General features: G+C 33.8%; 1 protein-coding gene across 1 annotated transcript in view; it reads left to right on the top strand.

Annotated features, from left to right (window-relative positions):
- parvin (beta-parvin) overlaps positions 1 to 25,766 on the top strand; it is a 34,388-nt gene extending 8,622 nt beyond the window's left edge. The window contains exons 6-7 of the mRNA XM_072536733.1: positions 16,793 to 17,036; positions 23,379 to 25,766. Coding sequence (XP_072392834.1) covers positions 16,793 to 17,036; positions 23,379 to 23,455 — 321 coding nt within the window. The 3' untranslated portion in view covers positions 23,456 to 25,766. The remainder of the gene's footprint in view (positions 1 to 16,792; positions 17,037 to 23,378) is intronic.
- Positions 25,767 to 26,765: the final 999 nt, after the last annotated feature.

Below are 26,765 nucleotides of genomic sequence, written 5' to 3'. Positions count from 1 at the left end.
AGCGACTGTCGATCTTGCATGTCAGTTGGGCGCGCGAAATCAATGTTCAATAAAATTTGTATCAGCTCGACAGTAAAAATTCGATATCTTTTGATTTAAGTGAACTATCGACAAAAATCAAGATGCGTTTTAAAGATAAAGAGTTCAGCTGTTTCATGGAATCTGTATGACAGAGGACATGGAACAGTCAACCATATCTTGCAGTACTGCGAGGCATTAGATTACAGATGGTAAAAACTTTTCGATAACTACAAGTCACTCCAAAAACATGTTACCTGTCTAGAGGATATGTACCAGCTGGTACAGGGTACCAGAATCGTGGAATGGGTATCATGAGTGAATGGAGGATACACAATAAGCTAACTGGTTGCAGTACAACCAGTTTACACAGTGGCGGTTCGTTCATAAGTGCACATGTGCACGTGCACTCCCACAATTATTTTCATACAAACATTTATATAAATATGTATTTAAAATTTATTATTCTATAAATAATATTTTTAATCAACTAATTAACCGTAACTGAAATAAAAAATTACAGATCCGAGCAGCTTATAAGTAATAGGTAACATTTAGTTATGTTTATTCTATTTAGACATGCGGAAACTTCACGGGTTCGAGACATGAGACACAATCTCCAGAGCACTGCTCAGCTAAAAATTAATTTTCATTGGCCCAATACCACCGACCGCACTTCCCACTTCCCCGCAATAGCCACGCGTTGTAGCTGGCCTGGTGTGCACAAATCGATTGTGATCGGTGATCCTAAATCCTATTGTCCTAGGTAAACAAGATATTCGGCCGGCAACAACTAAATAGTGCATACCGATTAAATATTGCAAAACATAATGAACAAATAAAAAATAATAGGTACATCTTATCAAAAATTATAAACTGTGTCAAATTTTGTGGTGCTTTTGAACTTGCTCTTCGCGGCCATGATGAAAGAAAGGATTCAATAAACCCTGGTATATTTAGAGGTCTCATAAATTTTTTCGCCGAATTGGATTTAGCTCTCAAAGACCATTTGCAGCAAGCTACTGTGTTTAAAGGAACGTCAAAAGACATTCAAAATGATTTACTCGATTGTATGCTTTCAGTGTGTCAGGCACATATCAAAAAAGAAATTGCTTCTTCAAAATTTGTTTCCATTGTGAGTGATGAAACGAATGACATTTCAAATATTTTTCAAATGGTTATAGTTTATCGTTACACTTTACAAAACGGGACCCCTGTTGAAAGATTTTGGACTTTTTTAAAACCAAATAACCACGATGCTGTTTCCTTAGCTGGCTGCATGAAAGAATGTTTAAGTTGTGTTTTATCAAGTTCTGATAAGTTAATTTCTCCAAGCTATGACGGAGCAAATGTTATGAGTGGCGTTCATGGGGGTGTGCAAAAACTCATTCAGGATAAATTTAGATATGCCAATTATATACATTGTTATGCGCACCAGTTAAATTTGTTAATGTCTCAGGCAACAAGCATAAATACTAATGTACGCATATTTTTTGCTGATTTGACCGACATTACTAATTTTTTTTCAAATTCACCTCAGAGAGTTGCCATATTAGATGAAGTTGTGGGAAATGGAAATAGGGTTCCGTCAGCATCTGCTACAAGATGAAATTTCAAAATTAGAACGGTGAACATGGTGTATGAAAATAGAGAAGCCCTAATAGAGTGCATGGAAAGAATACAATCCACATCCAGGCAATCTGGTACCATAACAAAAGCAGGTGCACTTTTAAGGTTATTGAATGATAATAAATTTGTATTTTGGTTGAAAGTTTTTCATCGTGTTATGCCCCACGTTAAAATACTATATTCACAAATACAAAAAAACTGCTACTGATTCCGTAATCGTAAAACGATGTCTGACTACATTTGAAGAAAATATACAAAAAGAAAGAGACAATATTCACACTATAAGAGAAACCGAGTTAACAGACATTGACGATAGTCAATCCAGGAAGAGACGGAAGAAAGATGACAGAAATTCTTATGTCTCCACAATTATTCAAGCTAAGGAAGTTTGCGATACTATACTACCTGAAATTAAAAGAAGGTTTTTGTTTACAGGACATTAGGAAATAGCAAAATTATTTTCAGTGGACAATTTTGAAATATACAGCTCAAATTTTCCTACATTGACATTGGAATCAGCAATTAACAATTATCCCTTTTTAAATAAAAACAAATTAAGGACTGAATTGGAAATTGTTTATAGAAGATCCGATTTTAAAGAACTTTCCGGAGCAGTTCACTTACTTAAATTTTTGATTGAAAATAATTTGCAAGAAGATTTTTCTGAAATTAAATTCATTCTTCAAGTACTTGTTACGATGCCAATGACAACAGCAGAAGCAAAACGATGTTTCTCTACATTGAAACGTATCAAAACTTTCCTTAGAAGTACTATGGGCCAGGATCGACTAACTGCACTCGCCATGTTATCAATTGAAAAAAAAAAAATGATTCAAGAAATTCCAAATTTTAATGAATTGGTTATTGAAGAATTTATCTCAAAAAAAGACAGGCGACTTGATTTTCAATACAAAACTTGCTTGTAACATTTAAAAACTAAATTATAATTTTAAGTTTAATAAAATACATTATTTATTGTAGTTTCTTAATAAGATCCTTTGATTTTTACAATTTGACGACACTCAGAAAACTTTTGCTTACGGAAATAGGGCTGAAGCGGAGGCCTATGGTGTTATCTATTTTTATATGGTATATATAATATGTGTGCACCCCCAATACTTTACACCAGGCGCCGCCACTGAGTTTACAACATGTTTTCGAAAAATCTTCCGACATTCGTTCATAATTTCGCAATAATATATTATTCGTCATCCAACATGTGGCGTCGTTCAAAGTAATCCCCATTCGACTTAAAAACATGCTCCCATCGGAACTTTAACTCACAAAAGAAATTCTGAAAGTTTCAGTTTTTGTGAAAGAGGAAAAAGTCGCAAGGTGCTATGTTGGGACTGTACAGATACTGACGGAGTTGTTTAAGCGTGTTTTTTTGTCAAAAGCTGCTGTACAAGGTTCGATGAATGTGATCGCGCATTATCGTGATGAAAAAATCAGTCGCAACTCAATCAATAATGAAACCCAATCTTTTTAGAACTCAATTCACGGTGCACAACATCTACTACATAATCGCAAAAAACAATCATAGACTAGGCGGGATCTGTAGAAATTCAGACCATAATGGACATTTTCCATAGGAAGCTATTTTTTTACTGGAATCCCTTCAGAATGTGCCCAATATCGATAATCACGATATGCGCCAGTCGCAAACCATGTGCTAAATTTTTTATTTAACAAAATCTGAAAACAATTGAAAATTTCTCATTTTTTTGCTCCTATTTTTCGTTTATAATTCGGAAAATATTGATCCTAGAGAAAAAATTATAAGAAGTTAAAAGTTTCATTATTCAATTTTACACAATATTTCGTTAGCTAGAAATTGAAAATTTAATGTTTATTGTTGAAAAAATAGCAATAATTGGGAAAAAAAGTACAAAAAAATGAAGTTAACCCTTTAAATGTTTTCGACTTTTTAAACTTGACTTACAAGCTCCATATTCCGCCTAGAAAAACTTTTTAATATGTTTAAAACGTGTGCTAAATTTTGTTAAGATCGGTCGGATAGGTTTTGCATAATAATTTTGCAATCCAGCCTACTGGAAAAAAATCGCAAATTTTCAAATTTATAGTAGGCCCTAAATAAGGCTTTCAGATAGTTGCAAATGATTTTTTTTACATATAAAGGAAGGCTCAAACTTTTAAACGCTTTTTGTAAAATTCAAATCGGTTCACTAGGAGAGCCTAGAAAATTTTTTAAAGTTTTAAACATTTTTTAGGCTTATAAACAAATTGAATAATTTTACGAGCTTTAAACATATCCTTCCAAAAAAAGAAAAAGACTTTAAAAAAAATTATTGAAGATTGAGTAAAAATAAAGTTTATTTATGAAAAAAAAATTTTTTTTTCGTTCGCTTTTGTTTTAACAATTTAAATTATTTATTAACAATTTATAAACACATATTTGTTTACTAAAAGTAACAATTTACTTCAATGTATAAATTGCAAGCTTAAAAAAAATGCATGACGAGAAAATGCAATTACTTGTTTAACATACAATTGTTTGTTATTATGTTATAATTGAAAATATGATATTTGAAATCCTTGTCTTCCGAGACAGTGATTAAAAAAAAAGAGCAAAATTGGTTAACAAGAAGCAGAGATAATGCAATTTTTAGGGCGCGCTATGATTTTGCGCACATTTCGAGTGAATGTCCCCCACCACCACCTCTCATGCATTCCGAGCGATATTTTACGCGAAAACGGTTTTTTATTTGTCTTTTTTATGGATGTTGCCATGAAGCGCATTACGTAAAATTTTTGATATAAAAAGTACTTGACAAGACGAGGGTATTTGTTTAAAAACGAGCCCTCTATCACTTATGGTTACACGGCAAATGTATGCCAACTTTGACCTTCAATATCTCGGTAACAAGTAAGCCGAATGTATCTTTTTTTTTAAAGAAGCATCTTTTAATGTTCTTTAAGTGTAAAAATTTTGAAATTGAAATGTTTAAGGCTCGTAAAGTTATTCAATTTGTTTATAAGCCTAATATATATATATATATATATATATATATATATATATATATATATATATATATATATATATATATATATATATATAAAATGTTTAAAACTTTTAAAAAATTTCTAGGCTCTCCTAGTGAACCGATTTGAATTTTACAAAAAGCGTTTAAAAGTTTGAGCCTTCCTTTATATGTAAAAAAATCATTTGCAACTATCTGAAAGCCTTATTTAGGGCCTACTATAAATTTGAAAATTTGCGATTTTTTTCCAGTAGGCTGGATTGCAAAATTATTATGCAAAACCTATCCGACCGATCTTAACAAAATTTAGCACACGTTTTAAACATATTAAAAAGTTTTTCTAGGCGGAATATGGAGCTTGTAAGACAAGTTTAAAAAGTCGAAAACATTTAAAGGGTTAACTTCATTTTTTTGTACTTTTTTTCCCAATTATTGCTATTTTTTCAACAATAAACATTAAATTTTCAATTTCTAGCTAACGAAATATTGTGTAAAATTGAATAATGAAACTTTTAACTTCTTATAATTTTTTCTCTAGGATCAATATTTTCCGAATTATAAACGAAAAATAGGAGCAAAAAAATGAGAAATTTTCAATTGTTTTCAGATTTTGTTAAATAAAAAATTTAGCACAGGGTTTGTGACTGGCGCATATCGTGATTATCGATATTGGGCACATCCTGAAGTGATTCCAGCAAAAAAATAGCTTCCTATGGAAAATGTCCAATCCAAAACAGATCCCGCCTAGACTATCAATATAATAGACATTTATGTGGAAGATTCCATTATGAAGACCTTTTATTAAACTTGACACGTGTGGGAGAGTCTTGTTCTGCTTTTGCCGTGAGCAATTTTGTATACATTATTTTGAGTCATTTAAAAATTTTTAGTTAGAACTCTCGTTTTCTGAATTCAAAGATCGCTTTCTATTTTGTGCGTGGTCAAACGAGGATATTCTTCAATCACAAGTGCAATATTTTGCCATACGGTCGACGAGAACGTGATCACTGTCAAAAAAAAAAACATAAGTAATCATTTTTAAACCGATGAACCATGTTTTGCTTATACAGGGTGTTTCAAAAAAAGGTTACCCCGTCTCTAGGGTAGGTAAAAAACTGAAAAATAATTGGGGTTTGCTTAGTAAAAAATTTTTGTAACGCCGTCCGTTTTCAAGATACAGGGCGTTGAAGAAAAAAAATTTTACGCATTTTTACGATTTTGCCGAAAATACAGGTAACATTGTAATGAAATTTTATACGAATATGTTTTGGAAGTTGATACATCCCATGAATTTGTTTTTATATCTGATTCTCATAGAGGGCGCTAGTTACACGGATCGTACTAAGTATTAGTCAATATAACTTTTTTAAGAGTATAATTATTAATCAAAATTTCAAGTAAACTTAAACATCATTCAATTTTACATGAAAAAGGTGCTCTTGGTAAAACTCGATACTGTGTACCGTTTTCGGAATATTTTGATTTGAAAATTATGAAGTAATCATTGATGCTGGTATAAAATAGTTAGTAATTAAACAAAACACAAGAAGAAAATTAAATTAATGACTAAGAACATAAAATAAAATTCAATTACAGTAAGTATTGTATTCCGCAAACCAAATTAGACGGCGCTTAAATCTTCCGTTGAAAATTAATTATCGATCCATACCTCGAATTTTCATATACTTCACCGCGTGGAATTCCAGTTATAGTTCAGCGTGTCTTCAATCCAAAATCCCATACGCTTGTCGCTGTACATAGACTTGTGTGACAATGTTGAAAAGTTAAAAATTACAGCCAGACGGAAAAATACGAAGAAGAAGAAGCAGAAAAAAACAAACAAACCAACCAACCCCTTCTTAGCCAGATTAGGGGTTTGAAATATCCCAAATTGGACCGAAGCGTAGCCGGCTATTTGGACTCGTGATTAAGGCTAATTTCTTGATCTAAATACGACTCCCGGTATTCACGTGTACTGTAGATCCGCTTTTTTTAGCGAAATTGTGGATATTCCAAAAAAAACCCTTCCACGAAGGCAGCAAATCCCCTTGAATATCCACACGGTTCGGACTAGTCCAGATCCCACATGGAACAGCAGCAAAAGCAAAAAAACAAAATGCCGTTTTTAATCTAGCCCAACCTTTCAGTAACACCGTCAAATCTGGAATCACTTTCTTTCCGTCGTCTTTCCGAACACTTGACAACTTGACACACGGAGGTCACCGAATAATACCGAGATTCAAAAATTTCAATTTTATGATCCCAATTCTTCCAAGATAACTCTAGAAAGAACGATCTAAATTAGTTTCTTCACAAAAAAGAGGACGTGTTCCCTTAACTTCAGCACAATTTGCCAGACATTACCCCTATTTAAAAATTACTAATTTTATTTTCGCCACCTTGCTTATAATATATTATAGGCAACCGCTCTTACACGTCCTGAATTATTTAAATTTTGATAAAATAGAGGTGGGACTTTCTACTTTAAATTTGGAACGTAACAACACCTCCCTTTCCCAGAGGAAGATTTACGAGGAAAAACTAGACGAAGAAAATTTTCCCTCGCGCTAGCGACGCACTACCTAAACTCCGAGCGAAGTCCACAACACAATCATCATCCACACCGTCTTCACCGTGCGCAAGTACTTGGACAACGAAAGACATACCAATCTCAAACCACACGCACAAAGCAACAACTTACTTACAACACTTACTCCACTTCCACACAACAGTCATCTCTCATCGTATGAGATCAAGTAGAATAGTTTCAAATTCCAACGTCAATCTGACAACACTGATTAGGTCGGTTACTGGATGTTGCCCTTATTCGCGACCTCCCAGCTCTGGGGCATCGCTAGTACTTCACTATACCTCGCATAACATGAGTCCATAAGAAACTCTCCACCATTCCACTCTTACTGATACTGCGAGGAACATCTACCGAAACAGTAGTGTAATTCCAATTGTTCATTAAAATAAAAATGAGATAGGTCTTTCAGAATTTAAATCCGTATACAACGAAATTTAGTGAATCATCCAAAACTAAGCTATTATCCAACAAGATTCACCAAAACATAATTATGTGGCTTCGAAAAAATCCCAATTAAATAGAATGGCTTACTAACATCAAAACAAATCCCAACGCCATATCATCGAAGACAACATATTTCTGACCAAACCTAAGTGACATTCAATTCCATAAATCAAAAGAAATTAAGGCTACCGCAACCCTACGACTTCGTATTGGCTACCTAACACAAAAAAAAACGAATCGGTTGACCATCCAAATACATCCTAAGAACAGATCATAGCCAACACTCAGTCATCCTTCACGGACACAACAAAAAAAATAAATACAACCAATTTCAAAAGACTAACTAAATTTACTTAGACTAGACAAAACTTTTGCTAGTCCGTTCTACTCCGACCTAAATCCTATCGGGATCACCAGTCGGGTTACTAATCCTTAAATCCTTAATATTCCAAATACCTTGATCCTTGCCATTTTCATCCTCTAAACTATATGTCCAGGGGGAAACTTTCTTCTTCACGAAGTAGGGTCCTATCCATCTAGGAGCTAACTTTTTCGTGAAATATTTAGCGGCATCTGACAACACAAAATTTCTCCGCCATACTGACTGATGGGGCTGAAATTCCTCTGGACGTCTCCGTAGATTATAGGTCTTCTCACACTTAGCCGAAGCTTTATCTAAACGTTTTCTAACATCAACAAATAATTCCTGGAGTCCACCTGGATATCCCATTTTAGCTACTTCGTCCTCCGGGTCTCCGAGTTTGTCCTTTCGGGAAAAATCTCGTCCATCCACTACCATCTTCCGACCGAAATTTATGAAGTAGGGATCTTGACCAGTCGACTCGTGGTATGCAGTGCGCGTAGCACATGCTAGTTTGGCCAAATTTTCATCCCACTTCCTATGGTTGTCAGCTATATAAGTTGCCATCATTGTTTTAAGGGTTCGGTTATAGCGTTCAGATGGATTACACTGTGGATGATACAACGCATTATAACGAACTGAGACACCATAGGTTTCCATCATTTTCTTGAAAATACCCGAAGTATACTGGACACCATTATCACATAGTAACAGACGTGGAACTCCAAATACGAGAAAAACTTCTTCTTCTATTTTCTTAACGACATGCACGGCTTTTGAGGATCGCAACGGAAATACCAAAGAAAATTTACTAAACACATCCATTACCACTAAGATAAACTTATAGCCTTGAGTTGATCTTGGGAAAGGTCCCATAAGATCGGTTGCTACTATCTCCCATGGTTGAGTAGCTTTAGGTTGAGGAGTCATAAAGCCTTTGGGCTTACCTTGTTCCACCTTATGCATGGCACACAGTGAGCAACGTCCAACGTAACGAGACACATCACTCCGCAGTTTCGGCCAAAAATACTTCTCGTTAATACGCTTATAAGTTTTCAGGATCCCCATATGACCTGCTAAAGGACTATCATGACACAACTTCAGCACTTCCAATCGTTGACCCTTAGGAACGACTTCCTTCCAATTGTCCGCTTCCTCGACCAAAAATCCATGACTGGGACGGATGTATTTATAAAGTTTGCCACCAGACATTCTCCACTGAGGATACTTCAAGGGATTAGACTCGATTTTTCTACAAAGTTTATCATACCAACTATCACCACTAGGAAGCGGTACAACCTCTTCAACCATATCAAGCACGGGAACTGACCGAGATAACAAATCGGGGACAACATGTTCTTTTCCTTTCCGATGCACAATCTTAAAGTCATATTGTTGCAATCTTACCGCCCATCGAGCTAATCTTCCAGTAGGATCCTTCAAATTTTGAAGCCATACGAGGGATGCGTGATCAGTCACGACCGTAAACGGAACACCCTCCAAATAAGGACGCAGTTTTTCGACTGCCCATAACACAGCTAAACATTCCCGTTCCGTCGTGGAAAAATTCCTTTCTTGACGCGTTAGTGATCTGCTCAGGAAACTAATTACTTCGTCACCATCCGGGCCTGGCTGCAATAACACGGCGCCCACTCCATATCCTGAGGCATCACATTGGACAACAAAAGGCAAATTGTAGTCAGGACAATTAAGTATCGGAGCAGAAACTAGACATTCTTTTATTTTCTGAAAAGATTCTTCACAACTCGGGGTCCAATTGAATTTTCTTCCTTTCTTCAATATCGCTGTAATTGGAGCTAGTAGTGTCGCAAAGGAAGGAATAAATCTTCGATACCAGGAAAATGTGCCTATGATGCTACGAACTTCCTTGACGGATGTGGGTGTTGGGATACGTAGCATAGCCTTGACCTTATCACCATCAACATGTAGTCCATTCCTATCAACCACATGACCCAAATACTTTAGTTCCGGTCTACAAAATTGACATTTATCCCAGCTAACGGTTAACTTAGCTTCTCTCAAGCGTCTAAAGACTTCCTCTAAGATCGTTACATGTTCTTCAATAGACGACGTCACGATGACCACGTCATCCAAGTAAGTAAAAACATAGGGTTCCAACTCCGGACCGAGGACACGATCTATCAACCTCTGCCATGTAGCCGGGGCATTATGTAATCCAAAAGGCATTCTGCAAAACTGAAAAAGACCTCGACCAGGAACCGTAAAAGCAGTATAAGGCCTGGAAGCCTTAGCAACAGGTACCTGCCAATACGCCGACTTAATGTCTATGGTGGAAAGATAATGCGCGTTCTTCAATTTATTTAAAATATTAGAGATGTACGGTAATGGGTAGCCATCCCTCTCTGTTGCGGCATTAAGCTTTCGATAGTCTACGCAGAACCTCCATTTTGGTTCTTCACCTTCTGGAACCTTTTTCTTCACCAAGAGAATCGGGGACGACCAAGCACTATTCGATCGCTCCACTACTCCTTTCGCCAACATATCTTCTAGCTCTTTATCAATATGGCTTTGGATTACTGGGGATACAGGATAGTAACGTTGTTTTATGGGTGCAGATTTACAAACAATCACATGCTCAGTGACATCAGTACAACCAAGAGAAGTGCCCATTAGTTCACGACTTCTATTAATAACTTCCTCCAATTGCGACTTCTCTGCATCGGTCAAAATAGTTTGACCTCGGAGATGATCCACTGAACCTACCATTGCTGGAGCGTCCGAAAAATACCATTCGTTATGCCTCAAATCTGGAACGATACCCATAACACGCCAAAAATCAGATCCTAAAATCAGAATGTGCGGTACGTCCAAAATAACTAATACTGGCAAGACACGCAAGCGATCCCTAACCATGAAAGGTACTAAACATTCCCCCAACGATTCACACATCTGACCATTCGCCACTCTACAAACGGTCTTCTTCGAAGTATCCAACTCTAAACCCAAGTTTTGTAAAAATTTCCAACCAGTTCTTCCTACAATGGTCTTTGAAGCACCAGAATCCAATAATCCCAAAATTTCCTTTCCTAAGACTTTAACTTTCAAATATGGACGTTCATCTCCTTCGGAATGATGTAAAATAAAGTCTAAAATAGGACGTAGGTTGGTCGAGTCAACGTCGGCAACACCTCTTCGACCAGTTAGGTGCGCTTCCTTCCGTTTCCCGAATTACACGAAGGACAAGTTCTGACTGTAAACCCTTCTTTCTTACACTTAAAACAGTGAACAGCCTCCTTCTTCATTAAACACCCTACTGCCTTATGGCCTGACTGATTACAACGATAACAGACTAAAGTCCTAAACTTTCCTCTAGCTGACTCCGATTCGGATGAAGCAACAGGACCCTCACTAACACTACTACAACTTTCAGCATCCACACTGATATAAGCTAGGTCCTTTTCCAAAGTATTCATTTTCCTACTATTCGGTTCAACATAGTTCCTAATACAATCACGTCTTTCCTCCATACTGCGACATAGAACACGAAGTTCCTCCAAGGTAGCTGGCAAAGGATCACGTAATCTATCTTGATAGAACGGATGCAAATTCCTAATAACTATAGACAATTTAACTTCCTCTGGAACATGACAACGCAAGCGATTGAAGTAACTATTCATTATTGCCAAGTAAACTCCAATAGTCTCAGACGAATGCTGAGTTCTCCTCCGAAGCTCTTCAAAAAGCGCTTCCCCATGGTGAGCTGACAGGTACTCCCTACGAAACTCTTCAACTAATTCAGCCCAACTCCCTACACGTAGACGAACATCTTTATAAAACTGATAGGCTTTATCCGAAAATAAATCTATACCTGATTCCAAAAGTATACTATCTGGTACATGACGAGCGAGACTCAATTCATTCACCATCTCAAAAAATGCAGAAATAGACATACCCCTAGCAGAACCTGAAAACTTTTCTATTCCCCATTTATGAGGAAGTATCATCCCAGAAGAAAAACTAGAGACAGACCCTGAAAAAACATTATTACCAGCTTGTGACATCGCTCCAGGAGAAGAAGCATGAACTTGTCCTACCCCTGCCTGAAAAGACTGATTTAAAACCGAAATCACATCGAGCGCTACTGGTACCGAACCAGATCCGATTGGATGCTGCTTATCATGTAAATCCTGTGACAACTTCAAAATCTCAGCAAGAAAGTCTGACTTAACAACCTGGGCTGCGTCTGCATCGTCACCTGTTGGCAATACCATAAGATCAATTCTCCCCAAGACATGGTTAATCTGTGTCCGCAATCTCAAGGACTCAGCACAAGTAGGAGTTCCGGCAAACTTTCCAACAGCCGTATTCAGCTCCGCAAGTTTAGTCTCGATTGCAGTTTTATCCTGTGAAAAGGTGAATGGGTGCTCAGGATATCTAAAGCTTTCATTTGCTGCCTCACGACTAAGTGCATCAGACAGACTAGACCTCATAGACTCAACAGTGCCAGTAGACACTCCACGAATTTTGAGTTCATATTCCAGTTCCTCTTTCCTTAAGTAGTTGGGTACAAGTTTTCGCACCATCTTGCCAAAGTTCAAAATTTAAAAAAAAATGTATCAACCGAAAGGAGCAAATATTCAAACAAAATCAAGATATAAGTAAAAATATTAACACACAGGTACAGTTTACTTTATTAATGGGAGCAAACCAAAAGCAAAATAAAAGTAATAGTCGCTTTATTCAATCTATAAAATTTCACAAAAGATTTTCAAAATTTCATTGTTTCAGAACAAATTACAAGTCACAACATAATCTCAAAAAAAGATTTTACATTCCCTAACATAACTAAGTTAAACCACAATGTAGAATTTCGAAGTCCAACTTCTCAAAAAAATAAATTTGAACTCCAACTGAAATAGAAATATTTCAAAGTCCTAATATATCCATAATTCTTCTAAGTTCCACAACACCACTTCAAAGTATCTTCTTTTAAGTTCCATTTTTGGCTTCTTCCAACTTCACGTCACACAAAAAAAAAACTAGTAAGCACTTCTTGGCATACACTTCCACTAAACACGAAGTTCTAAGACTACTACTAAGTGCAAAACCAGTGGTAAAGTAAATAAATCAAAGTTAGTCAATTAAAGCCCAAACACGTTAGGTTAACTAATTAAAAGGAATCTACACAAGGGGTTGACAAAAAAACGGTTAATTAATTAAGGGCCCCACGTTGGGCGCCAAAATATGTGGCGTACAAAACCGAATCTATATAAAAAAATTACAAAATGTACCAAATATAAATCAGACGTACACCCGGAAAGAAAAGTACTATACGGTGACAGTCTGGGAATGGCTCGCGGCTAGACAAAACAGTGGAGATGGTCGTGCGGTCCACAAAACAAAAAAAATCCGAAGTTATATCAGGGGCGCCAGGTAAATTGGCCCACAGCCTTCCCTACGTTACTATTCAATAAACCACCAACTTACCAATAGGTTTACTACTAAAATACTAAGTAACAGTATACAACCTGAATAAATAAAAAAAAAATAAATGAAATTGTCAGATTAGAATTTAGTCAATTTTAATAAATAGATTCCCAAAATAGTTGAAAATAAATACATACATACTACATATTACAATATTATTTAACTTTACCATAGGCTTAATAAAAAAATAATATAAAAATGCGGCTTCTACTTGCCTAACAAAAATTCATAAGTTATTTCTATTTAACAGAACAAAATGAAAGGTAAGACGTATCAAAAGTACCGGACGCTAAGGGGTGTGCGGTTCAATACCAACCAAAAAAAATAATTAACGCAAATAGGACACCACGTGAGCTCAAGTGCGTGCGCAGAAAATAATATAAAAAAAATAAATCTCAAATATATAACCCCCCCTTAGACGCAGTTTACAAAATTAAAATAGGTATGTGTAAATATTGAATTAATAAAATAAACCGCAAATTATCTTTAAAAAAAATCTGTAAAGTATTTGTAAATATGAAAATAAAAACTAACAGCAAATAATCTTTAAAAAAACTATTGTATTCCGCAAACCAAATTAGACGGCGCTTAAATCTTCCGTTGAAAATTAATTATCGATCCATACCTCGAATTTTCATATACTTCACCGCGTGGAATTCCAGTTATAGTTCAGCGTGTCTTCAATCCAAAATCCCATACGCTTGTCGCTGTACATAGACTTGTGTGACAATGTTGAAAAGTTAAAAATTACAGCCAGACGGAAAAATACGAAGAAGAAGAAGCAGAAAAAAACAAACAAACCAACCAACCCCTTCTTAGCCAGATTAGGGGTTTGAAATATCCCAAATTGGACCGAAGCGTAGCCGGCTATTTGGACTCGTGATTAAGGCTAATTTCTTGATCTAAATACGACTCCCGGTATTCACGTGTACTGTAGATCCGCTTTTTTTAGCGAAATTGTGGATATTCCAAAAAAAACCCTTCCACGAAGGCAGCAAATCCCCTTGAATATCCACACGGTTCGGACTAGTCCAGATCCCACATGGAACAGCAGCAAAAGCAAAAAAACAAAATGCCGTTTTTAATCTAGCCCAACCTTTCAGTAACACCGTCAAATCTGGAATCACTTTCTTTCCGTCGTCTTTCCGAACACTTGACAACTTGACACACGGAGGTCACCGAATAATACCGAGATTCAAAAATTTCAATTTTATGATCCCAATTCTTCCAAGATAACTCTAGAAAGAACGATCTAAATTAGTTTCTTCACAAAAAAGAGGACGTGTTCCCTTAACTTCAGCACAATTTGCCAGACATTACCCCTATTTAAAAATTACTAATTTTATTTTCGCCACCTTGCTTATAATATATTATAGGCAACCGCTCTTACACGTCCTGAATTATTTAAATTTTGATAAAATAGAGGTGGGACTTTCTACTTTAAATTTGGAACGTAACATAAGTGTTCAAAATGCCCTCTGTTTTCGCGAATACACAAGTCTATTCTTTTTTTCTAAAGATTCCATTAACCTTCTAAACGGTAGGGAATCAGCTATGATGTCATTAAATTGACGTTGAATTCTTTCTTCCAATTCTTGGCGTGAATTTACCTCTGTAGCATAGACTTTTTCCTTAATATACGACCAAACTGCGTAGTCCAAAGGGTTAAAATCGCAGGACCGAGGAGGCCAATGAATCGGAGCTTCTGCACCTCTACCAATCCATCGATTCGGAAAATGATTACTCAACCAATTACGACACCTTCTATCAAAGTGTGGTGGAGCTCCATCGTGCATAAAAAATAAAGATCTTCGCTCGTTTAGCGTTAAATCTTCTAATATCTCGAATAAGGAATTGTTTAAAAAATCAAGATACATATCACCATTTAAATTTCCAGGTAGAATATGATAACCTATTAATTTGTTACCTAAAGTTGCTGCCCAAACATTAACTTTAAATGAGTGTTGGTAATGTGATACCCTTTTGACTTTTGTGGATTCTCATCACACCAGTAGTGTGCATTATGGGAGTTAAACATACCTTGTCGTATAAAGGTGGCCTCGTCCGTAAAAATAATGCATTTTAAAAAATTTGGATTGTGGGCTGTCCTTTGTTGCATTGTTTCACAAAAATCCACTCTAACAGGTAGATCATCTGGCAAGAGCTCTTAGACTTGTCTGTAATGATAAGGATGTAATTGCTGTTCTTTCAGTATCCGTCAAGTACTTGAAGAAGAAGTATTTGTTTGTCTTGCTATATTCCTTACGCTAACTGTTGGATCTTGATCAAGTAAATTTAAAATATTATTTTCTTTATTAATTGTTCTTGGTCTACCAGAATTTATTTTATTTGGTCTCACATTCCCATTTTCTCGACAACGTCATTCAACGGCTCTAAATGTTTTTTTACTTGGTAAGTTACTAGGAAACTTTTCTGCATAACGTGTCACAGCTGCACTAGAACATCTTAAACATTCGCCTAAGGTTAATAACATGTCAGTGTATTCAAAATTTGAGTACATTTTGATTTGATTTTACAAATAACAAGGTTTCAAAACTCTAATTATTGTTGATTTATCGTCATAACAATCAATAAATGTCAGATTTCCATGGCACACTTGGAGAAAATAGAGGTATACCTATTAGAACTTTATCATTACTACTAGCATCAATTATTACTTCATAATTTTCAAATCAAAATATTCCGAAAACGGTACACAGTATCGAGTTTTACCAAGAGTACCTTTTTCGTGTAAAATTGAATGATGTTTAAGTTTACTTGAAATTTTGATTAATAATTATACTCTTAAAAAAGTTATATTGACTAATACTTAGTACGATCCGTGTAACTAGCGCCCTCTATGAGAATCAGATATAAAAACAAATCCATGGGATGTCTCAGCTTCCAAAATATATTCGTATAAAATTTCATTACAATGTTGCCAGTAGTTTCGGCAAAATCGTAAACAATGCGTAAATATTGTTTTTTCTTTAACACCCCGTATCTTGAAAACGGATGGCGTTACAAAAATTTTTTACTAAGCAAACCCCAATTATTTTTCAGTTTTTTACCTACCCTAGAGACGGGGTTACCTTTTTTTGAAACACCCTGTATATTCAAAGAACTGTTACATCCTTTTAATAGTTTCTGCACAGCTTTTTTCGAGTGTAAAGTAAAATGCGACCAACGACCTGAAACAGTTATAAAACTATAAGAAGCATTTTTCAAGTTTTATTTGTGAAATAAATTTTCATCAATTATTGTGTTATGTTTTTTTAGTCGTTGGTAACTTTTGTGAACAAACATCTGAACAAAATGAACTTTGAAGTTACTGAAATAGAAAGCCAATTCCATGATGGTGTCTACTTGATCATGCTTATGGGACTTTTAGAAGGTTTCTTTGTTCCTCATTACAGTTTCCATCTGACTCCCCACGAGTTTGAACAGAAAGTACATAATGTTAATTTTGCCTTTGAACTTATGGAGGAAGTTGGCTTGCAGAAACCAAAAGCTAGACCAGAAGGTATGTAATGTATGATTATTTATGCGCTTAACAACTTATATTTGTATTTTTTACACTAGAATTTAAAATGTTTAATCTGTTGGGACAGTTTATGTTTTAAAAATATCACAATATTGGGGGCTATGATGTATCATTTACGTAAATAATTACATACTAGTGTAAAATTCAGAAAACGTACATCAGATTACAGTTCTCAAAACATAATGTGTAAAAACGGTATGATGTATCATGCCCTGCGTTGCTATGCGTAAAATGACCAAGCCACAGCAGAAAATTACATAAAACCAAAGAATATAGACGCTAAGCGTCTATATTCTTTGATAAAACGTTATTTTCGGTTCTGTCATATCCTGAAGATCTGTCAGATAATTCAAATTAACCTAACTTTTGGCTTCTTGTTTGTTTTTGAAAAAATGGATTTTGTAAATTTGTTATTACTCAATGAATTGAATGATGGATGTGGCAGAAAGAAATTATGTAAATGTAGAGCAACTTCAGTTACGGGACACCAGTAACCCATTTGAAATATATAACCAGCTCTAACTAAATTGCAATAGAATTAAAGGTTCTCTCCCTACTAAATTTTGTAGGAAATGGAAGTTACCAAAAATGTACTGGTAACAACCTGTTATTTTCAATGGAACAAAGTACATTTAGTAAAGTATTAACAGAAATAGCTGCAGGGATAGTGGAACACTTTGTACCAAAATGGCGAAAAAGATGAAGTACAGCCTGTAGTTCTCATAGAAATGATTCCAAAGGAGGCAAATCAAAACAATGGTTGGGTGTTGGAAGCACAGAGAATAAGAAGTGTTATTGCTGCAAACTTTGTGTAGTGAAACAAAAACTAATTAATATTTTCATAATTTATTTATTTCACAACGATAAATAGTGATATAGTTTTATAATCAAATATAGTTTAGTAATATAATTTTACAATTTAGTGATATTTCATCATTTTATAATATATATGATAGAGTTTTATAATCTAGTATAGTTTAGTGATATAAATGTTAATATTTCAATTAATTACAAAAAGCTCAAAACAAACAATCTAAAACATATTACTAAGTGGCTCAAAAATTTTTTAAACTGTTTAGATAATACGAAGATATTATATTGCTTCACACTGTATTATAACATATTAAATTAAAAATGTTTATATATTGTTAAAAACAAAAACATAAATCATGTATGTTACAATTAATTACAAAAATGACACAACACTAGCAAAATAAAAATATATTACAACCTGGCTCAAAAGTTTTAAAAACCCTTAGAGAATATAAAGAAGTGTTATCGCTGCAAATGTTATGTTATAAAATATTTAAATAAAAATGTTTATCCTCAGTTTATTTTATAATTATATGATTTATATTTATACAAACTTTGTGTTATAAAATTGTTAAATAAAAATGTTTAAAAACATAAAACCCGTATGTTACAATTAATTGAAAAAAGTTCAAAATAAACAAATTTAAAATATATTAAAAAGTAGTCCAAAATTAGTTAAAACCCTTGGAAAATTAAAACATACAAGTAAAGAATACAATTTCAAAAATTAACGCAAACCTAAAATATACCACAAAGTAAACCTACACATACACCTAAAATATACTACTACAAAGAACAAGGTTTGTAGCACAAGCATTACAACTTTGGGTTGTATAGAACCTGACATAAAACTCATTAAGGTAGCATACCTTACATGGATAGAGCAGAGCATTTCATCAGGCAAGAGGTAGGTGCAACAGTCGGAAAGGTTTTTAACAGAAGAGGGCTGATGGGACAATAAACCAGAAGAAAACCAAGACTTAGGTATCAAGACAATTTAAGACAATTTAGACGATGATTTAAAATCTATTGGAGTTAGAATGTACAGAAGAGTTGATAGACACAGGGGTAAATGGAGGATTGTCCTAAAGAATTATTTGCACAAGCACAGAGTTTTACATTATAGCCTTGTTAAAGCTGGAAACCTATATTCCTGTGTTGCATTGATGTTGACTAATGATAATGGTAAAACAAACTAAAATATATTACAAAATGGTCCAAATGTGCTCATAACCCTTAGAGAATATGAAGAAGTATTATTGCTGGAAACTTTGGTGTTATAAAATAAAAAAAAAACAAGTTGTTAAATAAAAGTGTTTATAATTAGTATATTTCATAATGATATGTAGGTATTTATGTTACAATTAGTTACAAAATCAAAAAGAATAACACAAAGATCAAGACAAAACAAAAAATCTGAAACATATTACAAAGTGGCTAAAAAATTTTGAGTTATAAAATTGTTAAATAAAAATGTTTATATTCAGTTTATTCCATAATTGAGATATAATTTTATAAAGGATATGTTTATAGAATTTTAAATAAAACTATTTCATTTTTAATTTTTACAGGTTGACTTCCTTTTCCTTCTGAAAAATATTATACACCATAATAAACATAATACATCAATAATTAATCTTTACTTTTAAACTCCAATGTATTTATAATCTGGGGCTCCCCAAGATGAATCTTTGAAATGAGTTGCAAAATCTTCCACTCATTGAAAACCTAAAAATTTAGCATTTATTAAATTTGATAGTAACAGAAATTAATCTTCTTACATGTCTTCATTGTTCTCCTATTTTTTAGGGCCACCATCTACTGTATTTACCATGATAGCAAATTCCTCTCACAATTGGGCTACTTTCTTAGCCTTCCTTGACTATTTTGTCAGTAAGCACTATTTATTTTTATGAAGTCTAACATCACTTACAATTGTTTCCTGGTTGTTTTCTTTTTAATTGAAGCCATTAGTTTATTTTATTATAATTATAAAAAAATAGTAACTTGTTTCCACAAATTACATACAATAACATAACCTAACTAAGAGCGAAAACGGCACCTAATTTTAGACAGCTTAAAAATTACATTTACATATAGATAAATTACATATCAAGGTAGGCAACCCGTTATACGTAGGTCTTACATCATACCGATTTGAAAATTTTTACATAAATGTGTTAAAATCGGAGTTTACAGCATGTAATTATTTCACATAAACGATACATCATAGCCCTCATTATCGTCGACTTTATATTCTTAACACATTAGGGAATTATCAAGTAAAATACACTTTAGTGGATGTGTAATTTTAGTTACACCTTAAATGGAGTTTTAGTATTCAGTTTTAATTTCTTATTTTAGAGTTATTAAATAATCGAATTTATATGTCATATTAATAGTTGTCAGTACTGCCTAATCTTGTATTTGTCTAATAGTAGAATGCCTAATTTTAAATCATATTTTTAAAAATACAACTTTATACTTCCAGTGTATTAATTAAATTATATGTGTGTTCTTTAAGAGTCCTATTTGTAAAATTGTCCGTTTGCATAAAAACATACTTCTGAATTTGAGCCTAATTTCAGGTCTGAATTAAGTGCTCACTTCCCGCACTCCTTGTAGTAAAATGTCCTCACTAGCTGTACATTTCAGCCTTTTTTTATTCCTTTCGTGTTCATACTATTCATTAAAATTGAAATATTTTATTCATGTTGCAGATGTTAGGTTAATGTATAATTATATATTCTACTGTGCATGCTCCATTGCTACAATAACGTTACTGGATTGTTACAGTGATAACTTTCCATTTATAAGCCGTTCATCCGGCAGTGAATGAAAGGCTTTCTTGTGATCAATATAGACAGTAAACAGATTTCTTTTCTTGATGTACGCCTGATCAGAGATGACAGTCAATTATAAGTTGCTGTTAAAGCTCTATGATATTGTTTCATGAACAGTGTTGATAAAGTCGGTTCGCTATATTTACGCGGGTTTCGGATTAAAAATTTTATTGTAAGTACCCAGTTTTAATTACCTGCTCTTTGGGGAAATATCAACTGGTCAAATGAAATGAAAAATAATCCATAACTTTTTTTAATTAAATAATAATGGAAAATCTTTTATATAATTGACAGTATAATAAGGAGAATTACTTCATTAATGGAGTCTAATGTGGCTAATATAAACCTAATAATAATTTTATATTACACTTCACACAGAAAATATGGTCTATGTATATTTGTTCCATGGAGAGAATTTCTAATGAAAAATAAAAAAATTTAACTTGCCAACAAAAATGAAAATCAGTCATTATCATCAAAATATCATAATCGTCATCATCATCGCTGTCATCACCATTAATTGTTATTATGATTGGACTTATTTCGTTTATTTTATTTTCACGAGTCCACCAATCTTCTATTAGTTTCTCGCACTTGAATATACAGTTGCACCACACCTCTGGAGTTACAATTGAAAGTGCCTTTCGCCAAGTTTCCCGAACTGCGTCGTCACTATAACCGTTAGGCCCAATATGGTTGTCATAATATTGTTTTGCTATTCCCCATATACATTCGATGGGATTAAACTGGAAATGACCCGGTGGCAGACGTAAAACTTGATGACCATAACTTTCAATAATCTGATCCACAACAAAGATTTTTGGTTTTGCGTGGATATTTGCCAAGCGTAATAATTCTGATTTTAAAATATGTTGTGTAAATGGTATATGTTCCTTTGTCAACCATTCTTTAATTTTATTAACAGTCCAAGAATTCGTTGGACTTTTGTTTAATACTTCAGAATGGTAAGGTGCATTGTCTAAAATAATTACGCTGGGCTCACTTAAACCTGGGAGAAGTTTTTCATGTAACCATTTTACAAACATTTCTGTGTTCATATTATCGTGATAGTCACTTGATTTTGATTTAGATGAAAATATTAAATCAGCACCTTCTATAAAACCCGATTTCCCTCCTGCATGTAAAATTATGTGTCGCTTCCCTTCTCCATCAGTATGTTTGATAGACTTTACGTTATCATCTTGCCATATTCTCTTGGTTGCACCCCTAGAAAATATCCATGTTTCGTCTAAATATATAAAATTTGCCCTTTCTTCTTTTAATTTAGAATATTTTCTTAGAAAGTTAATTCTTTTATGCACAACACAACTTCTTTCACAAAGGGCTTTTCTGTTATCCTCCTTTTGAAATTTGAAACCCAAATTATGTATCACTTGCCATAGACTTGTTCTGCCAATTTCGTCAAATTTTCTATCTTTTAATTCCGAGAGAATTGTATTTAAGGTCACATGTTCCTTGTTGGCTCGCATTCGATAAATGGTATCACGAATTTCAAATTTTTTTCCATCTGGAATATCTTTCGTTTTCAATGATAGGCGAGTTTTTCGGTGATCTTCTTTCGGCCGTTCATTATTGCGATTTTGTAATACTCCTCTTAGTTTGGTTTCACTAATTCCTAGAGCATCACATACGCGTTGTTGAACAGACATTACCGATTTTAAAGGACCGCCATTTTCTTTTTCATCCGTAAAATACTCATGTACACTACAAATTAGACTATCTACATCTAACACACGTTTAGGCATTTTTAAATATTTCCACCAAACATACAATGTCAACACTGGCAAAGAATCAATTCAACTGCAATATTGTAACAAATTTATACCTACCCTAATGTTATTTTAATGTATTTTAAAATATGACCATTAATGCAGTTTTTACCTAATTTTCTGGGAAGTCGTTTACTGCAACTGGTTATCAATGAGTCATTAGCATAATTTTGTTAATCCGAAACCCGCGTAAATATAGCGAACCGACTATACATGTGTTGGATTACTACACAGAATGTGACCAATTTGTAAAAAGTTGGAAGACAAGTAATTAGCTGTACTTTGTTCAATATTGGATGTTGTTTTGATCCTTCGGTATTAAATAAGTGGTTCCCTGAGTAATTAATGTTGGTATCTTCTGTGGCTTATAAACAACATGATTAATTAATATTGACAATCACTCAACACCTCACGACCAGAAGTTTTAAGCTCTGTCTGGTCCAAACTATGTCCAGTTACGGGATATCTTTGATGATATTAGAGACTTTTTCATTAGTAAGAGATTCGTTCTCTTCTTAGGGTGCTAGTCCGTTCCGAACGTTGGCGATCATTCTGGCTATCATGACTTTGTTGGTTGCTATACGGAATAGCTGTGTTGAGGTCTTTCTATACTATGCTCTCAGGTTAGCAAGCCAGGATATTCTTCTTCGTCTGGGGCCCTTTTTCCTTCAATTTTACCTTGCAAAGTGCATTGGAATAGCTCATATCTGCCTTGATTTCTCATTATATGTCCCAAGTACTGCAGCTTACTGCAACTAGGCGAGCCTAGTAAATTTGTTCAAATGTATATATATATATATATATATATATATATATATATATATATATATATATATATATAAACTAATATAATAATATATCTAATTTTTTTCTAGATGTCGTTAATATGGATCTGAAATCAACACTTCGTGTGCTGTACAACATATTTTTACGCTACAGAACGATAATATAAACGAGAATCGAAATATTTAGTGCCTTATACTGCCTCTAAAACTTATCTACAAGTTGTTAGTTTATTAATGTACATAACAATCTACTAGCATATTTTTATAGTTGTTTTATTGACAATGTTTATAGGGAAATTATTTATTAATACTATTTTTTGGTGTTACTAATTAAATTATAAAACCAAGTCTTCAAAGAATATTATAAAGCCAACAATATATTTAGAAAAACATTTGTTTTGAGATCTTAAAGTAGATAAAACGTTAATTGTATTCGCTTGTGTTTGTCGAATAGTAAAAATTAGATTGATCCTCCTAAATGAACATATTTTGTAAGATATAACAACTTATAATAATAATAGTCTCCCGTTTTATACCGCTTCGCGGCTTTGGGAGTATAGCAGGGTAGTCTGTTATATCTAGGGCCTACGGTATACAAGGAAGGTAACATGGCCAGTGCTACGCTTCAACCGCCTATTATTACCCCTGGTTTTACCCAAGGTACTCATTTTTATTCAGGCTGAGTCGACCTGGGGCCTATAGACATTTTTAAAAATGTCTAGTTGTTCTTGCCGGCGGTAGGATTCGAACTCCGAACCACCGGCTTGCGAGGCAAGCATCCTACCGCTTGCGCTACGCAGGCCCAGATATAACAACTTACTTAACCGAATATTAAAAATATTTAAAGCAGAACATGTAAGACGATTACGAATACGATTTTCCACTACATCTATTAATCTAATCTACCCTGTATAATGACCTGCAATAGACTGTATTTTTCATTTTGCAGTATGTGTTCAACTTACTTTTGTTGTTATTAACAATGTTTTATCTTGACCCATTCTTCTCATCACTTCCTCGTTGGCGAAATTGGTCCTCCATGGAATTCTCAGCATTCTCTGGTATATCCATAGTTCAAAGGCTTCGGTATTTTTAATTGTTTGCGTTTTTCATGTCCATGTTTCTACCACGTATAGCAGTTAAGGTACAAGACGAACATCAACAAACCTCAGCCTAGGCACACTATTCAGATTTCTGTCACATAAATAATATCTGAATTTTAAGAACACTGTCTTTGACATTTCTACTCGTACTCTGATCTCCTTATCTTGATCAAATTCACGAGTTAATGTAGACTCCCAGATATATATATTTTTCCACTCTCTCTATTTACTGCCCACTCAGATTTAATTGTTCATTATTTGTAGAAACCTTAACATTATCGTAATCTTGGTCTTATCAATATTAACGTCAAGTTTCATTGATGCATTCGCTATTTACTGCACTATACACTCTAGTAAAATTTATAGCCCTTCTATAGTCTTAGTGCTAATTACCGTGTCATCTTAAAAGTTCAGAAAAATCAGTCTATCTTCAGTGAACTTTTGTAGTACTTGCGTAAATAACTGCAAAACCAAATAGTGGTTGGGTTTACATTGATGAGACCATACTTGAAAGTATTAAATTATACGGCAGTATGCCGATGAAATTGGATTACTAACCGGGAACATAATTCCCTATTCGAAAAAATTATTTCTACGTCCGAACTGTCGGAATGGAAAATACCAACTCTTTCAAAAAGTTGACAATATACCATTTACAATAGAAGTGTTTTACTTCGATGTTGAGCTTTTTAACTATATGATATACAGCCAACTCCCGGAAATTATCCCTTATTAAGTTAATATAAGATTGACTGTACCTATGTTCACTATGTCAGCCTTCTTTGTGAATATTATCTGCATCAAAATTATTCCCTAATGCATAATTTAATTTTTACTTTAAAGTCATTCCCCACTTTTCTGACCGATTGATTATATTGGAAAATAGTATTGATCTTATGACAAGTTTTATATTTGTAAATCGCAAGCGATTTTCAATTAACTAAATTAAACTTTCCTAAATTAAATAAAGACAACTGTGATTGCATGTTCTTTCAGAGGAATTAATAATAGCGTTATCAAATTTTATTTTACAATGGGCTTCCTTTTGGCATAGCACACTCATATATATAAATATATTTACATTTGATATATTAAAAAGCTTGTTCGTATAAAGAAGAAATGCGACCTTTCTTTACATGAAGCAAAATTATTTATGATCGTCTTTAAAAATATATTCTTTGATGCATTACAAGCAAATTTAATGAATATACATATGTTTACAGATAGAACTCCCACTTGTACTACTTTTTAATCAAAAATGTGCTTTAGAGTACTTAACTTTTTTTAGTCATTTGAAGAAAAATTAACTGAATGTTATACTTACATTAAAAATATATATTTTGTATATTAATATGTATTATATTAAATTATATAATAAAAATAACGAAAAAAGTATTGTTTTATATTTTTTATCACATCCTGTACATACGAATTTCTATAGTTCTTAATAGAGGATGAGATCAAGTAACAAAGTCATCCAACATTGGACAGGTTTGGATCAAGATTTGTTAGAGACCCACAATAAAGAAGGAATTATCAAAAGGCTGCTGATCTTCTATAAAAGAAGATACTTGAAGAAGATCAAACCCTATCTCGGCACGTCAAAGAGTCACTTATAAGACAAAGTAAATAGATTTTAAGTGTTTATATATATATATATATATATATATATATATATATATATATATATATATATATATATATATATATATATATATATATATATATACCTCCAATGGCAATACAACTCAAATCGAGCCTTGGCCTCCTCCAACCTTACTGGTTCTGCTCCGATCTTCTCCATGTTCTCATGTCTAGCAAATACAGTATACTCCCTCTATAACGAGAACTGAAATGGCAGACTAATTACCTGCATAAATATGAATATGTAGTTTTCTAAAACATTAACTTACTATAGTGAAGCCATTCGGAGCAATATAAGATGCTAAATATGGTTTGAATGGCGTTTTTGAAAAAAAAGTTGTTTACTTTTATTGTCAATGTATAAATAATTATTGTCAACTACATAATTTATAAAGCGTATTTTCAAGGATAACATAAACTATTGCTTCTGCAATTGGAAGATGTATGTCATTGTTGACTGCTTTAAATTGTCCAGTATTCTATCTATCATATTTTCCAAAGATGTGAAACAGTTGTATGCTTCTTCATTTCCGTTTTGTCTTTGGATAGTTTCTTACAACGTTGAAAGCACTTTCCACGTCTTGTCTATTAGGACCTTCTTGCGTAGATTCACCGCGATTGTCTTCTCCATCTTCGTCACTGACGATAACGCGCTCCGCCGGCAGATTTATTACTTCCGTGATAATTTCACTATCCATCGGAAGATCACAAACAATGACGTCATCATCAA

This window comes from Diabrotica undecimpunctata, chromosome 7 (genome assembly GCF_040954645.1).
Source record: "Diabrotica undecimpunctata isolate CICGRU chromosome 7, icDiaUnde3, whole genome shotgun sequence".
In the NCBI taxonomy this organism is placed as follows: domain Eukaryota; kingdom Metazoa; phylum Arthropoda; class Insecta; order Coleoptera; family Chrysomelidae; genus Diabrotica; species Diabrotica undecimpunctata.
Note: the sequence above shows the minus strand (reverse complement) of the source record. Positions and strands in the feature narration are given on the sequence as shown.